At 43.1% G+C, this 16,848-nt stretch overlaps 1 protein-coding gene across 5 annotated transcripts in view; it reads right to left on the bottom strand.

Moving 5' to 3' along the window:
* Positions 1–16,848, bottom strand: part of LOC308510741 (guided entry of tail-anchored proteins factor 1) — a 39,838-nt gene that overhangs the window by 22,651 nt on the left and 339 nt on the right. The window contains exons 1-5 of one of the 5 annotated variants that reach the window (XM_081080519.1): positions 16,607–16,788; positions 13,006–13,171; positions 12,067–12,134; positions 10,381–10,495; positions 8,942–9,103 (exon numbers count right to left, since the gene is read on the bottom strand). In XM_081080519.1, coding sequence (XP_080936645.1) covers positions 9,030–9,103; positions 10,381–10,495; positions 12,067–12,134; positions 13,006–13,171; positions 16,607–16,675 — 492 coding nt within the window. In that variant the 5' untranslated portion in view covers positions 16,676–16,788 and the 3' untranslated portion in view covers positions 8,942–9,029. Of the gene's footprint in view, positions 1–8,917; positions 9,104–10,380; positions 10,496–12,066; positions 12,135–13,005; positions 13,172–16,606; positions 16,789–16,848 lie in introns of those variants that run through there. The other 4 variants (XR_013995406.1, XM_081080518.1, XM_081080520.1 and 1 more) reach the window with 4 other exon arrangements.

Raw genomic sequence — 16,848 nt, 5'->3', positions numbered from 1 at the left:
TTTTTCTGTTAATCTTTTTCTTTAAAAAAAAGCATATACCGTATTTCCCCCAAAATAAGACCTACCCGTACAATCAGCTGTAATGCATCTTTTGGAGCAAAAATTAATATAAGACCCAGTCTTATTTTAATATAAGACCTGGCCTAATAAATATATATAACATAACATAATATAATACAATACAATACAATGTAACATAATATAATATTAGTACCAGGTCTTATATAAGACTAGGTCTTATATTAATTTTTGCTCCAAAAGACACATTAGAGCTGTTTGTCCAGCTAGGTCTTACTTTCAGGGAAACACGGTAGGTATAATTAGCGTCCACTCAAGTTAGCTGCTTAGTCCCAAATAATATATTAATTATACTTAGAATATTTTATTTAGGACTATACAAAGGGGCTTTGTATAGTCCTAAATAAAACAGGGATATTAAAATATTCCCAATGTTAATCAGTTAACTTACTTTCATTTATTTATAAAAGCAAATTATTTATAATTTAGATAATACTATCCAAAGATGTTTATGGGTTGGTGTATAATATTAACACACTTTTAAAAACCGAGAATAGAAAATAAACTTTAAAAAGGGACTACAGGTCATGGTGGGAAAAGAACTGTATTAAAACCAAAGAGGAGATCAATACTACAATTGCCATAAACTTTTAATCTTTATAAAAACTACAGTGGAAAAAAAGAGAGAAGGAAGGAGAGTAGGGGGCAAGAGGGTGGAGAGTTAGAATTCTCATAGGCTTATACAGGGAAATACACAGATGAACATGAAATGACAAGTGCCTAGCCCTACATTCTGGAAAAATTTACTGAAAGGATTCTTCAAAATGGTATAATATTCCAACGTCTATTCCTGCTTTACAGCAGATGGAGGATTTTTCAAGGGATCTTTTCTTATGCCGGCCCCACAACAAAAACACAAATCATAACATTAAATCAGAGCTATCGAAAAGTGCTTCTGTAGGAAACTATTCAATAAAAATATTATCTAAGCCTGCTACTTTCTACTCAACTAATTAATATTATTTTTTAAATTGTAGCTTAGGAAAAGTTACAGGGTAATAAATGTAAATGCTGACTTTTTCTCCGAGGAAGGAGACTGTGGCCAACTTTTCATTTAGTGGTTTGTTTTTTTAATTTATTGGGGTGACAATTATTAGTAAAATTACATAGATTTCAGGTGTACAATTCTGCATTACCTCATCTATAAATCCCATTGTGTGTTCACCACCCAGAGTCAGTTCTCCTTCCATCACCATATATTTGATCCCCCTTACCCTCATCTCCCTCACCCCACAACCCTTACCCTGTGGTAACCACTAAATTACTGTCTGTGTCTATGAGTTTTTGTTTCTCATTTGTTTGTCTTGTTCTTTTGTTGTTTTTGGTTTATATACCACATATCAGTGAAATCATGTGGTTCTCTGCTTTTTCTGTCTGACTTATTTCACTTAGCATTATACTCTCAAGATCCATCCATGTTGTCACAAATGTTCCTATGTCATTTTTCTTACCGCCGAATAGTATTCCATTGTGTATATACACCACAACTTCTTTATCCATTCATCTATCGATGGACATTTTGGTTGTTTCCATGGCTTGGCCACCATAAACAAACCTGCAATGAACATTGGAGCACACGTGTCTTTATGGATAAAGGTTTTCAGATTTTTGGGGTAGATACCCAGGAGAGGGATTCCTGGGCCATATGGTAATTCTATTCGTAATTTTCTGAGGAACCTCCACACTGCCTTCCATAACGGCTGAACCAGTCTGAATTCCCACCAACAGTGTATGAGGGCTCCTTTTTCTCCACAGCCTCTCCAACACTGGTTACTATTTGTCTTGATGATGAAAGCCATTCTGACTGGGGTGAGGTGATATCTCATTGTGGTTTTCATTTGCATTTCTCTGATGATTAGCGATGTTGAGCATTTTTTCATATGTCTATTTGCCATTTGTATCTCCTCTTTGGAGAAATGTCTCTTCAGGTCGTCTGCCCATTTTTCAGTTGGGTTGTTTGTTTTTTTGTTGTTGACTTGCATAAGTTCCTTGTATATTTTGGATATTAGCCCCTTATCGGAGGCACTGTTTGCAAAAATCTTTTCCCATTCAGTTGGTTGCCTTTTTTTGGCGATGGTTTCTTTCGCTGTGCAGCTTTTAAGTTTCACATAGTGTCATTCGTTTATTTTAGCTTTGACTTCCCTTGCCTTTGGAGTCAAATTCATATAATGCTCTTTGAACCCAAGGTCCATTAGTTTAGTAACTATGTTTTCTTCTATGCAGTTTATTGTGTCAGGTCTTATACTTAAGTCTTTGATTCATTTAGTTTTAGTGTATTTTCTACTTTGATTTTCTATAATGAACATAACTTCATAATCAAGAGGAAACAAGTTTTTAAAGTAAAAAAAGATCCATTTCCTATAGTCTGGAAGGCTAAAAATACTGTATTAACTCTGACAAACATGTTTTTAACCAATTGTTCAGTGGTAAACACTGAGTGAAAGGAGGCACCCAGGAAGGCGGGTAAGCAGAGCTCTGAAGTCAGCTTTTCCTTAAGGGGTGTTTGCAAAAACTGGAGAACTGAATATCCAAAAAGAGTCCAGGACAAAACCCAGAGGACAAAATCAGTCAGCCCAAGTAGGGGCTTAGTAGAAGGCCCCTCCTACAGAATATGGGACACCCAGGGCCTCCAGCCACAACAAGCTAAGAAAGTTTGTCTTCAACTCTGAGACTCTGTAGCCGGTCAGCCCTCACTCACAGCCTGAAACTGGATGACCTAGGTGGTGTCTATAACCTAAAACTAAAGTTTAAAGTATCCCCAGAGCAGGAGCAATGCAAATCCTCTCTGGAAGAATCTATCTTTAACCCAAGCCTCAGAAAATTCCCATAGATGAAGAAGAAGAAAAAAACAAAACAAAACAAAACCTTAGAGTCCAAAAAAAAAAATCACAAAACGCAAGAAAAGGTGCGAATAGAACCAAGAGGAGCAACAGATATCACGACCAGATCTGCAAAGCCTCTCTCCACATATTGGAATTATTATACACAGAAAATAAAATCAATGTTTAAAAAAAAAGAACTTTTTGAAAATATGAATACAAAAGAACTTCAGCATATGTGACAAAGAACTCAGAAAACATACAATAATTTAAATTAACTCAATAAACAGGCTTAACAGCAGATGAGACCAGAATGGAGAGAGTAAAATCCATTTTACTGATCAATATCACAGCAGAGAGACACAAAGAGGAAATAGCAGACAGAGGAAGGAGGTTAACAGACATGAACAGAGTGAAAAGGTCTAACACTTATTCAGTTTGTGACAAAGATGGAAGAGAGACTGAAGCAGGGCTAAATATCTAAGATAAGGCTGAAAACTTTCCAGAACTGACAAAAGATACCAACCCACTGATTTTACAAAGCCCAAGAAATTCCCAGGAAAATAAACAGAAATTGAAAGAAAAAGAAATTCTCCCTTCACTAGATCATGATGAAACTGCAGCGCCACCAAAGGCAAAGAGAAAATCTTAAAAGTAGCCACATAATGACAGGCAGCTTAGCAGCAAAGGAATAACCACACTTCTCAGTACCAATGGAAGGTGGAAAACAGTGGAACAGTTAGTGCTTTCCATATGCTGATATTCTAGAATTGCATACCCTCTAAAACTATCAGTAAGGAAGAAACATACACATTTTCAGAGAACGGAACAGTTTGCCACACCAGAACTTCACTAAAGGAAATTCGAAGGCAGAGGTCAGCAAACCTTTTCCATAAAGGACCAGATAATAAATATTTTAGGTTTTACAGGCCATATACCCTCTGTCACAACTACTCCACCACTGTAACATGAAAACAGCCATATGTAATACGTAAACGAATGAGCATGGCTGTGTTCCAGTAAACAAGCAACAGCCTATAATCCCAGTCTAACCCCTGTTCCAACAGGTAAACTTCAGGCTGAAGGAAAGTGATTTGAGATAAAAGGTCTCATATGCGAGAGCGGTAAATACAACTCTAAACAAACATCATTGTTTTATGCAATGATCCGTGGGGTTACAAAACAGTAAGATACAGCCAAAGTATCATATATGTCACATAAATAAGACAAGAGTAGCATATATTATACATTAGGAGGGAGGCACTGAAGTTCAAGTGTTATGAGTCTTACACCGCTGAAGAGAGTAAAATATTAACCTTGAGCATTGATAAATTTTCTAGTGTAAGCACTAAAACAAAAAGCAAATAACTTCAAAATGTAAGGGGGAGACGGATGTGAGAAAACAAGGCAGTTGTGACATAATAGAAAGTATATATTGGTCTCTGCCCCCAGCTCCTGGCACAAAGCTCCTGAAACCTCATCATTTCCTAAGTGATTAGATCACTAGGAGCACTTTTGGTTCTGTTTGGTCTTTGACCCCAGTTCCTGGCACAGGGCTCCTGAAACCCTGGTCATTCCCTGGGTGAGGAGTGTCTGTTCTGCTGAGGTGACTCTGGGAGGGCACCAGGATGGCTCCTGGATGAGGGCTGGTCACCAGAAAGGACAAGCTACGGTCAGAGGCTGGGAATTTTTTGTCCCACCCAGGAGAGAGGAGGGTTCACCATGGCGTTGATGATCGAACCTGCCTACGTGAGGAACCTCCATGAACCCCAAAGGCGTAAGGGTCGGGGAGCTTCCAGGCGGGTGAGCATGCGGGGAACTGGGAGGTGGCACTTCCATGGGCCCCACCCTACGCATCTCTCCATCTGCGTGTTCATCTGGGTCCTTTGTCTCATCCTTTGCTAATAAGCCCATAAACAGTGAGTAAACAGTTTTCTTGAGATCTTATTTGCTCTAGTAAATTAATCAAACCTGAGGAAAGAGTCGTGGGAACCTGATTTATAGCCAGGCAGTCAGAAGCACAGGTGACAACCTGAATTGCAACTGACCTCTGAAGTGGAGTGGGAGCAGTCCTGTGGGACTGAGCCCTTTCCCTATGGGATATGACACTATCTCGAGGTAGGCAGTATCAGAATTGAGTTAAGTCGTTGGATACCCAGCAGGTGTAGCAGAGACTTGCTTATTATGGGGTAAAAGCCCCACACATCTGGTGACAAGAAGTGTCAGAAGCGAAATGTTCTGTGTGAGTGTGGTAGTGTAATAAAGGACACACGCAGGAAAAACACGGGAGGAGGAAAGAACTGTAGGTTTTCCTAAAACAGCAAGAAAGGAGGAAAAACAGAAAAGTGGAACAGATAAAAGCACAAAGTAAGACGACGTAAATAAACCCAAACATATCAGTAATTTCAATAACTTTAAATGGACTATATTTTCCGATTAAAAGACAACATAGGTTGGATTTTTAAAATACAGCTATGTACTATTTATACACATATCTAAGCCACTGAGATACAGAAAGCTAAAGGATGAGAAAAGGTATGCCACGCAAAATACTAGCCAAATGAAAGCTGGTGTTGCTCTATAAGTATCTGTATTGAGAGAGAGAGAGAGAGAGAACCCAGACCTGAAGGCAAAAATTATGACTAGAGATAACACAGGCTGCTGCAAGGCAATAAAGAATTAATCCCCCAGGATATGCGTTCTAGACATAATACATTTAACAGTAACTTGAAAACATAAGGCAAAAATTGACAGAACTGCCAGTCAGCATCATGGTCTGAGGTTTTACATACACGGCCCTAATGGAAAACCACTGTGTGATTTTTTTTTTTTTAGTTAAATATTCCTGGATTCTGACTTAAGACACTCAGGGAGGAGTATAAAAAGCCTAAGGAACCGTCTCTGGCCCTGATGGCACTGGCGGCGTCACTGGAAAGGAAACCCTTTATCACATACACACACAAAAAAACTAAAACACTGGGAAAAATCAACACAACAGCAGACACCACAAAGCAGTTGACAAATCAGTCACACAGGTAATACTTACAACGTTCAGACAAGGAAAAAGAATTTCTGTCATGTAAGGTGCTCAGAGAAGGCTTCATATATAATCTCAAAGTCCACTAAAGTACAAATAGATTGGAAGGGAAGGTCAGCACGTGCACACACAAGCACACACACACACAGTTGAGAATGTGTAAGATAAACTATACAAGGCTAGTTTGACTAGCATTTCAGCAAACTTGTGCCAGCAACCAGAGTGTCCTATTAACCCCATACAAAAATGATTGTGGATTTGTACATAAAGATTTTCTTGCTTGATTTACTGTAAGTATAAAGCAAACACAAATGGCCTGAAGAGAGCCTTACATATTTTAAATCAAATAGATGTCTATCTTCACATAAAGCTATACCCAGTATTTTTAACCAGCACACAAACCTACTGCTATCCATAAACATACAGAAAAAAGGAAAAGCACAAATGCTACCAGCAATCTCAGCTCTCAAGGTAGAATGTGCTTCCTTACTCCTTTTCTGTACTTTCCAAGTAGGATTAAAAAAAAAAAAAAAAAAGCAGGAAAGTTATTCTTTTAGGTACTACTTTTATAATTTTAAAAGATTTTATTTTAAAAGTACACATCAATATTCATCAATGTATGGAATATCACTGGAAGAATCATAAGAAACTGGTAACAGTGGGAAACTTTGTAGAATTGGGTAACATAACAATAAAGGGTCAGAAGATATTTTCATTGTACCCGTTTCTGTATCTTTTGACTTCAGTACCATGTTTATTATCTATTTAAAATCAAATACAGTTTTTGAGGAACCACAATCATGTGAAACAGGATGGACATTTAACCCTATTGTGTAGTCGCACAACAGCCTAGCCCACTGTCCCTCCATGTCTTAAGGAAAGAGTCTGTGAGATCGTGCCTTTCTGGGACTCTGTTCCATCCTTATATTTACACCTTATGTCTCTCTCTCTGATCCCCAAAAGATGGTTTGCAGCCAAAGACGGGTAAGATATCTCACGGGAGATACAACCTAAGCCAGGCGGAACTAAGTGGAGACCCCCAATAAGCTGCCTTAAACAAATATGGGAAAGGGCCTTGCCTCCTCTTCCCCCTGCTTGGGAAAGTCTATTGCGGGCTCTGGCTTTTCCCTAACAGCTGTCAGTTAGAAAAGTAATGAGGAGAACGAAGACCAGTTATCTCTAATATCTGAGAGACTTAACACTGAGAAGATATTTACCTTAAATAAGATATAGTGGGACCTTGTACCTCGGCTGTTTAAAGACTAAGATAAATTGGCTTGGGATGTTTATAAGATAAATGAGTCTCACAGACCGTGCCATAAAACACTGTTGCTCCCTTCCATACTGGTCAATAAAAGCCTCCAGTCGGCTTTGTTCGGGGCTCCAGTCCTCTGAGGCCTTCTGAGAGATTTAACAGCATTAAGTCTCTGTTTGTTTCTTTCTTACAAACTTAACCCAAACCGCCCCTTCTCACACCCTCACTGCCCGTGTTGCGCTGGACGCGACACTATTGAATCTTCACAAACTATTCATGTACATGGAAGGGGGTAATAGCTGTGAACTGTACATCTTTTCCTCTGGCCTCAGTAGATTTCTCAAAATTTTAGCAGCATTAACTGAAAGAGTAGATCCTTAGGAGATAAATAAGAGTCTTGTCGGGGAGGCTGTGCCGATCCGTGTCCACGGACGTCCCTGGGCGTGCTGCACGTGGCCGCCCACTGCAGACTGCACCACCTGCCATTTTTGCCTGCAGCTCCTGACAATGGGTGCAGGCCTGGGACCTGTCACAGACCCCAGACCCCGCAGCTGCCTTGGGCTGCTGTCAACTCCCGCTCAGGCTGGCATCTCATTCCTCTTGGTCAGAATGTACAATGTGTGGAGACTGAGACGGCGGAAGCTGGTGGCTGAGTCCTCTGTGGTGTCATCTGCTATATACGGCTGTTTCCTGTCCTTCATCCTTTCTTCAAGCCACGTCATCTTGGTGCCCGGTGAGTCTGAATGACCCGGAGCACCTGAACCCCACTCTGTGGACGACACACTAAGGGAGCGCAGCACTTTGTGTTTCGTAGTACAATTAGAGAAATAATGAGCTACGTATTAGATCATTGGGGAACACAGGAATACAAGTAGGGTATTTTAAACACTAGTCGTGGAATTTAGCTTTCCAGCTAAGTGTGGCCCATTCAGTTAGCGGTTAAAGCCCTCTGCCACTTGTCACAGTTATACATTGGTCACAGCAAATAAGTGGCTGTAAGGAAGGAAGGCACACAAGCACATGCAAAGATTTTAACTAGAAAAAAGTGTTTAAAAAATATTTAGCAGAATTATATTTTATGGGCCAAACATGTATCCATTTAAATTAATCCTAGTTTGTTTTTAAACTTTGTCCCATTTTATGGAGCATAAATATTAAATGCTTATAAAATACACTTCATTTGAAATGCTTTAAATACAAAACACACAATTCAAGCACAAAACAATGCATTGTGATCTCATGAATACATTTATAAAACACAGTAATGAAAGATCAACAGCTTCATATAAGTAGATAACACTACGCAAAAGCTCGCCCAACAAACGACATTTAAACAGAAGGAAAAAGCACAGACAATGTCAGCTAGTGTTATTCTTCGAGTAATACTGCATGAGATTAAAAAATGTATTTTCAAATCCTTGTACTGAGATTAAGTTGCTGTCTAATCTGTATTAAAAAGAGCATGAAGTCTTTAAGGTACTTAAGTTAATTAAAAATTGTGACTTTCTACCTGCCATTGTGACCTTTAAAAGATGCCCCAAGTGCAAATCACAAGTGACAACATGGAGATGCCCATGTCACACATTTCTCATCACACATCTACTACTATGTTGGCCGTTCACAGGCGTGACAGGCTGACCTTTCTGGCTCAATGACAAGGGTACAAATCGTAATTCTTACAAGAATCTCACAAAGTCCAAGAACAAACAGGTTCAAGAAAGAACTAACCTGTGCACTTTTGTTTCGTTAAAAAAAAAAAAAAAAAAAGAGTGTAAATCAGATTTGTAACCGAAGTGAAAATTCCTTTTAAAAAGGGTCATAGCTGTATTCATCTTCTTTCTCAGCTGAAAGGGTGAAGCACAATAGCCACAACTTTGTTACAGACTAAAATCCAACAGGTAATTCCAACACCACCTGAAAATACAGAAATTCAGCCAGAGAGCATACCGAGCGTTCTGCCTACATGCCCTGCCTCTGTCTGCCATCTTTAACTCAGAGGAAATAAGAGCATTGCAATGCTTTTTGAGCAGTGCTGGGCTAAGAGTTTGTATTTAGTGAGTTCAAATTCATCAGCCTTTCCATGGACTCACCGGGCTGCGTTCTCTACTAAGGAGGACTTATACAGACCAGCAAGCACTGGTCTGCGTTTCTTTCCTGCGTTATTCTTTATGTTAATAGACCGTAAAACCACCCTGGGAGACTGTTTTCCCTTCTCAATAACACTTTGTAAGGAACCAGTGTTTACCCACAGCTTTTTGCCCCACTGAGAAAGGAGAGAGGGATGAGGCTGAGAGGTGACCAACGGCCTGCTGGCTGCCTGGTGGGGCGGCCTGTGACTCCTCTGCTCCTCACCACTGAGGGCCCACCCGAACTGCCCTCTGGCTGTGTCCAATGAGGAGACAGGAGAGGGGCGGGGAGGGAAGGGGGCGTGGCTAAACTGGAAATCTTGGAAACAGTCATCCCTTTTAACTTAGTAATTCACCTCCAGTATTATCACAAATGACAACCGAAACCTGACTGCTGCATTACTCTTGATAAAAAATTAGGACCTAAATAAATATCCTTTAATAGGGAAATTAGTAAATTATGACACATCCAAACGATGAACAGCTATTCAAAATTCCTTACTAAAGTTTGTTTATGTGGGAAAAGGATTACAATATTAAGTAAAACAGGGCAAAAAAATTGTATGTGCCAGGTTACCTTAACTATATAAAGATGATAAATAGAAGAAAAACTGGAAAAAACATACCACAATGTTAAGAGGGGCAACCATAGCTGAGATTCTTTTCATTGTTCTTATGTCTAGTCATTCTACAATGACATGCACTACTTCTAACTCTCAAAAATAAAAGAATGGCCAATGGCCGTAAATAGTGTAGTGGTGAGCGGTCCCGAAATGTGGGGACTGGAAGCGGTGTCAGACTCCAGGTGTTGGGCTTAGATTCCAGAAGCAGACCTGGGTTCAAGTCCAGCTCTGCTACTAACATTTTGGCGACACCACGCAAGTCAAGTAGCTTCTCTAGTTCTCAGTTTCTTCCCTGCCAGCCTTGCTTGAGGCTGAGACACAGAGCACAGCTCCCTGCTGAAATGGAGGCTGAGGATGACGTCAGGTTGACCTAGTCTTCTAACACTGGCGTCTACAGAAGCCTATCCACATTCTTCCACCATGTTTTCCAGAAAACTCTTACCTGCTACTCTAGTAGGAAATGCTACCAGGCGGTCTAGCGGAGTGATCCATCTACTTGGCACCACAGCCACAGGGACAGAATAATACTTCCAAATGAGCGAGACCATCAGGGCAGCCTGCAAAAGACACTGCTGGTGAGTGCAAACTACCCCCAGACACGCAACCAATCACAAAGAAAGATGGGGAAATCTGGGAACAAACTAAGGCAGCCCTCCTCATTGATGACCTCAAGCCCTATCAATCCAGTCCTTGCAGTCAACAGCCACCAATAACATATACAGTTAACCCCCAGGAGACAAGGAGGTTAGGGACGCTGATCCCCCCCACAGCCAAAATTCCAGTATAACTTGTGACTCCCCCAAAACTTAACTACTAATAGCCTACTGTTGACCGGAAGCCTTACCAATCACATAAACAGTTGATTAACACAGATTTTCATGTTATATGCATTATACACTGCATTCTTAAAGTGAGCGAGAGAAAATATTCTCAAGAAAATGATAAGGAACAGAAAATACGTACACGTTTTATGTACTCATCACACAGCTAACTGTCATAATATTGGTGGGCTACTTGGTTCATCTGCAAGTTTCTTCAAATTATCTCAAATCTCCAAAAAATGTTCCAACTATTTACTGAAAAAAATCCACGTATAAGTGGATCCGCACAGTTCAAACCCATGTTGTTCGAAGGTCAACTGTATACACTATTAAATTAGCCTGTAAATTCCCCAAGGTCTCCCATAACGCAGGTGTTCCTTTCTCATTGAATGTCTCCTTTAAGTAGCCAGGCTATGCCTAACATACCTTATGTTTGACAAAAGCAATCTTATGCTTCTAAGATCCTGGAAAACCTCTTTAATTCTCCCGTCCATACTGGAGGGTTGGCACCCGTGTGCAGAGCTGTGCCCTCTGTAAGTGTAAATGGTGGGTAGAGAAATGATGCTTTCCTTTCCTTCCTTTCCCTAGTAGCCTGCCTTCCGTTGACTTTTGTCCCCTTGGTGACCCTGAATATGCCACTCAGATGAGGAGATCTAAAACAGGGCCCCTGGGAAAGCCATCTCGTATCAGTGGCAGGCCACAGAATCAGTGTACGTACTGTACCCAACTACCTGGGCTCTGGGGTGTTGGGCTTGCATCTTTGACCCCAGAAAAGGTCACTCAGTGAGCTCTCAAAGCAGCATTACAGTGTGTCCACAGCCTCAGGGCAAAGCAGCAGCAGAAGCAGTAAGTTCCTCAGGAAGTAGCATGAGCACAAGAAAGTTGTGAATCAGTGAGAACAATGGGTTCCCTATCTGGAGAGCAGATGGTCGCATCATGGGAGGAGCAATGGCCCAAATCACTGGCCATCTCAGAAAACAAAACGTCTGATTAAGATCCTGTCACTTCATCCCCCAGCCTCCCAAACCTGCACTGGAACAGAGGCCATATAAGGCACTCCAGAGAAGTTACCTCAGTGCTCATTTGCTTAATCGCGGTATTTCCCAACTCTAACCCAGGGAAAGGCTTTCTTTTAGCCTAAGTAACTTAGTCTAACAGTGTTCAGTCACGTGCTGGTAGGACGACAACACAGCAGCTGAATGTGGAAGAGCCTGAATCCCCCGACCTGGATTCTGGGGGCTGCATGGTTCCGGAGTGCAGTCCATTATCAACTTTAATGACCCCAGGTGACACAATAGGACACTTACTTGCAATATGTAGAAGGCAACACTTATAACCCATTTTATCTTGGCCAACTGAGCTGTCCGTGCTTTCACTGAAAGGAAAAGCAGGATGAAATGATTATGTCAGTCCTGAAAAATAAAGGAAATATTGAAATACACAAAGTGACATTTCCTCTCACAAAATATTTTCTAATTCTGTATGTAAATACAAAATCAAATTTCTTAAACGTCACCCACTATGCCATTATTTAAAATAAAACCACACACAGATGGTGAGATGTGGAGCTTTAATTTTGAAAACCCTTAGGGCTATTCATCTAAATCAGAGATTCTTTTTACAATGCACTTACCAACAGGACTAAATGTTCTCTGATTTCCCAGTCTACACTGCACACTAATCCATAAGGGGAGTCTAGTTTGTCTCCGGCCTGGGCACACCCCACCCTGCCTGTTTTACCAGCCATGGAGACAACTGTCTCACCGGGCACGGTCCCAGCACCCTGGCTGCCCAGTGAAAATCGTCTTCATCACAGCAGACTGTTAGGGACGTTGACGAACATAATGATGAGTAAGACCTGGGCCCTACCCCAAAGTCTACACTCAGATAAAGACACTGCTGGGCATTTTCTAGACAGTGGAACAAAAGTCCCTGAGGAGCCACTATGACATTCTTTCTAGGCTTCTCTCAGAAAAGTGCTGAATTTGAAAATGACAACCGAACAAGCTGGCTCAGAAGAAACTCTGAGAGGATCCTGGATGTTTCTGTGTTCAGAAAGCAAAGGTTCACCAGCAAACAAAGAGAAAGTAATAATTATTATTGGGTTTCTTTTAGACAACTTAAAAGTTTACATCAACATTTAGAACATCCAAGAATCAATGCATGTATTCTACAACTCTTCCTACAAAGATTTCTCTATGGATCAGCTCTTACGAAGCTTTACATGCTACAACTGAAAACAGTACCATGAGTTTTCAGCTTATCTGTCATCTTGTTGATCTTTCTTTCCAGCCTGGCATATCTGGCGAACTCGTCCATCATGTTGACAGTGGAGAGCTCTTGCTTCATGTCCTGAATCTCAGCTCTCATGTGAGACTCCTGCTCGGCATCCTTCTGCAGCAACCTGGACATCTGGGGGTGGACAGCTGGCGTCAGTGCCTTTCCACGTGGGGCACTCATTCTCCCCCACCTCCTCCACCATCCTACCTGCTGTCTCTTTCAAGTGGGCAAGCTGCCCTTTACCTAGATAGCCAGCCTCGGCTGCCTTATCCTGGGAACGCTCCCTACAACAACCACAAAAACAAAAACTCCCCCCGATCTGAATTGTATTCACATTACATTTTTCCATTTGCAGACATCACTATGGATTGCTATGGTTCATATTCATGTACCTTTCACTATAACTGTAAAATTGTAATTAGAAAATAAACCCATTTCCATGCCCAGAGCTGTCATTCAGGTACAAGGAACACACATTTTCTTCCCTCCCTGAAGAATTCAGTCCTAAATTAGGTGGGCAGAGCAGGGTAGGGATGCAGGGAGCCAGTGACAGGTAGCGGCCCCGCCTGGGGACTCAGGGCCCAAGTACGGAGAGGAGGGCATTCCCGCAGAGGGAAACCCTGGTGGTGGGCGGTGGGGCGTCCGAGCCAAGCACAGTGATGTGGAGGACTAAGGAAAGGGCAGCCTGGCACGGAGTCGGAGCCGGAGCAGGCTGAGCGACGTGACCGACATAAGAGGAAGTCATCCCGCCAAACACGTATCTTAGCCCAAGTCGGACAGGAGGGCATCCACCCTGGAGAGGGTGCGGCGGAGGAGACGAGAGCTTAGTTATAAATGACTGATCAAATAAAGCAAACAGACTGGGGAAGCTAGGAGCCACTTTTCTCACTGAAAGTCCTGGGGCGCCTGCAAAGCGCACCCCGCTGACCAGGATGCTCTCCAGACCCTCTGCAGCACGAGGCCTCAGACACCTGCGCAGTACTCCTCCCTGCACCCCAAACAGAGAGGGCTCTCCCCGATGGGAGTCTTTGCCCCCCTCCTCTGGCTAAAGAAAGTCCCGGATTGCCTACTAAATGGACATGGCTCTCTTATCTGTGTGTCCTGTGACCAGCTTGAAAAGAAAAAAGAACTCTCAGGAAAATTCCAAGTCAACACCAGGGACTGTGGTGTCCTTATCCAGGCACTCACCCCCACTCCAGTGGGGTGAGATCCCCTCCCAGGACCTTGCGAGGCTTTGCTGGGCTGAGGACTCCAGATGCGTCAAAGTCTTCCTCAAGGGCCTCAGGCCAGGGGACCAGCTGCCCCACTAGTGGGGTGCTGCACCCCTCTCTTAGTACGTCTAGACTGCAGCAGTAGCCTCTTGTGACAGTGGACTAGCTGCAGAGCATGGGTTTGGTGTGGGCTTGGGGAAGACGCCTGAGATGATCACAGGTCTCATTTACAGCTGCTGCAAATCCCAAACACACACTCCAACTTCCCCTCTGCTAATGAGAAATTAGCACAATTCATAGAGGAATATAAAATTAATAGCCCCTTTGTGCAATTGAGGTTAGCTGTGTGTGACTCCAACATGAGGTGAAATGGGATGGGGTACACAGGAAGGATGGAGGTGATACCGCAAGAAAGATGGACAGGAAACCGACAAAATGGGAGAAAACAACTGCAATCAGCCAACAAAGAATTAGTATCCAGAATATAAAAAGAACTCCCAACTCAAGAACAAAAACCAAACAGCCCCTCACTCCTGCTGTGGGCATACAGAGGGCGCCCTTCCCCTGGAGACAGCTCCTTATGCCCAATTTAAAAAGGGGCAAAGTTCTTGAATAGACGTTTCTCTAAAGAAGAGGCACAGATGGCCAATAAGCACACGAAATGATGTTCAACATCATCAGTCATTAGGAAAAATGAAAATCAAAGCCACAATGATATACTACTTTGCACCTATTGGGAGGGCTAGCCTCAAAACAACAACCTACAATAAGCGTGGAGAACGTGGAGAAACTGCATCTCTTGTGCACTGCTGGTGAGAATGTAAAATGGTGCAGCTGCTGTGGAAAATTGTATGGCAGTTTCTCAAGACAATTAAATGTAGAATTAGCATATGATCCAGCAATTCCATTTCTGGGTCTAATTCCATTTACCCAAAAGAACTGAAAACAGACTCAAATGGGTATCTGCACACCAATGGCCTAGCAGCATTAGTCACAATTGTCAAAAGGGGGAAACAACCCAAATATCCGTCAAAAGTTGGAGAGAGAAACAAAACGTGGTCTAGCCATACAATGAAATAACATTTAGTCTTAAAAAGGAATAAAGTGCTCTGACGGCTTGCTTTCTCTTCTGGGCCAATCCAAGTGGCAAGTACTCCCAGCTTTTTCCAGAGAAACTTATCGCAGGTAAATTTTTTGTGTAAAAAAAAAAAAAAGGAAATAAATCTTAACACATGCTACTAGAGAGATGAACCCTAAAGACATTATACTGAGTGAAATAAGCCAGACATAAGAACAAACACTATATGATTTCACTTATTTTGAGGTACTTAGAATAGTCAAATTCATATAAACAAAAAGTAGAATGGTGGTTGCTGGGAAGAGGGAGAATGGGGAGTTCGTGTGTAATGGGTACAGTTTCAGTTCAGGAAGATGGAAAACGTCTGGAGATGGATGGTGGTGAAGGCTGCACAACAATGTGAATGAACTTAATGCCACTGACCTGTACACCTAATAATGGTTAAAATGGTAGACGTTTGTTACCTATATTTTATCACAATTTTTTACAAAGAAGAAAGACGGGCAGGGGCCAGCTCTCCAAGGGTCTTTTATGCAACACAACGGACTTGGGACATCATCTTAAAGACTCCTGCTGTGGGCATCGAGGCCTCAGGATGGCACCAGGAAAGATCTGAAAAGGGCGGGGGCGTTAAGAGAGAAGTCCCTATGCCTCTGAATAGGGGGAGTAAGGCCCTAAAATAGAACTTGACACAAAACAGGCACTCAACGAATACTGACGGAATAAGACTAAAGACGTAGAAGTCCTGCTTAGTCTTAAATACCACCCCCACCGTGAGCAATGGTATCAGGAGAAAAAGCAGGGAGAGCGGAGTTTCCCAGAATACTCCTCCAACACGCGCGCCCCGTTTTTCAGTCTGTCGGGCTCCGCCTCGCACCCCCGCTGTGCGCCAACAGAGGGCGCCCTTCCCCCGGGAGCAGCTCCCTGTTTCTCCCACACACGCCCCCGTGGAATGTGCCACCCAACCCCCCATTCCTGCTGCAGCAGCAGAGGAGCAGAACGAGGAGAATCGCACATCGAGGGTCAAGTCTCCAGCCCGACGGCCCCTTGGCTGGATGAATGTCTGAGTCAGACTCCGCTGGGAGGTGAAGGAAGAAGGGACGGCCTTCACTCCTCACAGCAGCGTGACAGCTGGACACGCGGTGACGCCCTCCGGCGCGCCCTCCGCCGCGCAGACGCCGCCGCTCCCCCGGGCGCGGGAAGCACCCACGCACCACGGTCCTGACACTGACAACTTCCCCGCCCCGCCCCCCAGAACCGGGGCTCCTGCACCCTGACCTCTCCGGGTCCGGGCAACGCTGCCACCACTCGCGAGGAAGCCCGAGGCTTGTGGACGCCGGACGCCATGCTGCGCCCGCCGCGGGCTGCTCGACGCCCCCGAAGAGCAGGAAACAACGGAAATCGGGGCGCGGGGCGCAGACATGTCCCGGCCTCCAGCTGCCGCCCCGTGAAAACGCGACCACGTGTTACCACGCGTGTCTTTCCTAAAACGCACAGCAGCTCCCTCCCCAGGCCTCTGG

Source organism: Rhinolophus hipposideros (genome assembly GCF_964194185.1).
Source record: "Rhinolophus hipposideros genome assembly, chromosome: 2".
Taxonomy (NCBI): domain Eukaryota; kingdom Metazoa; phylum Chordata; class Mammalia; order Chiroptera; family Rhinolophidae; genus Rhinolophus; species Rhinolophus hipposideros.
Note: the sequence above shows the minus strand (reverse complement) of the source record. Positions and strands in the feature narration are given on the sequence as shown.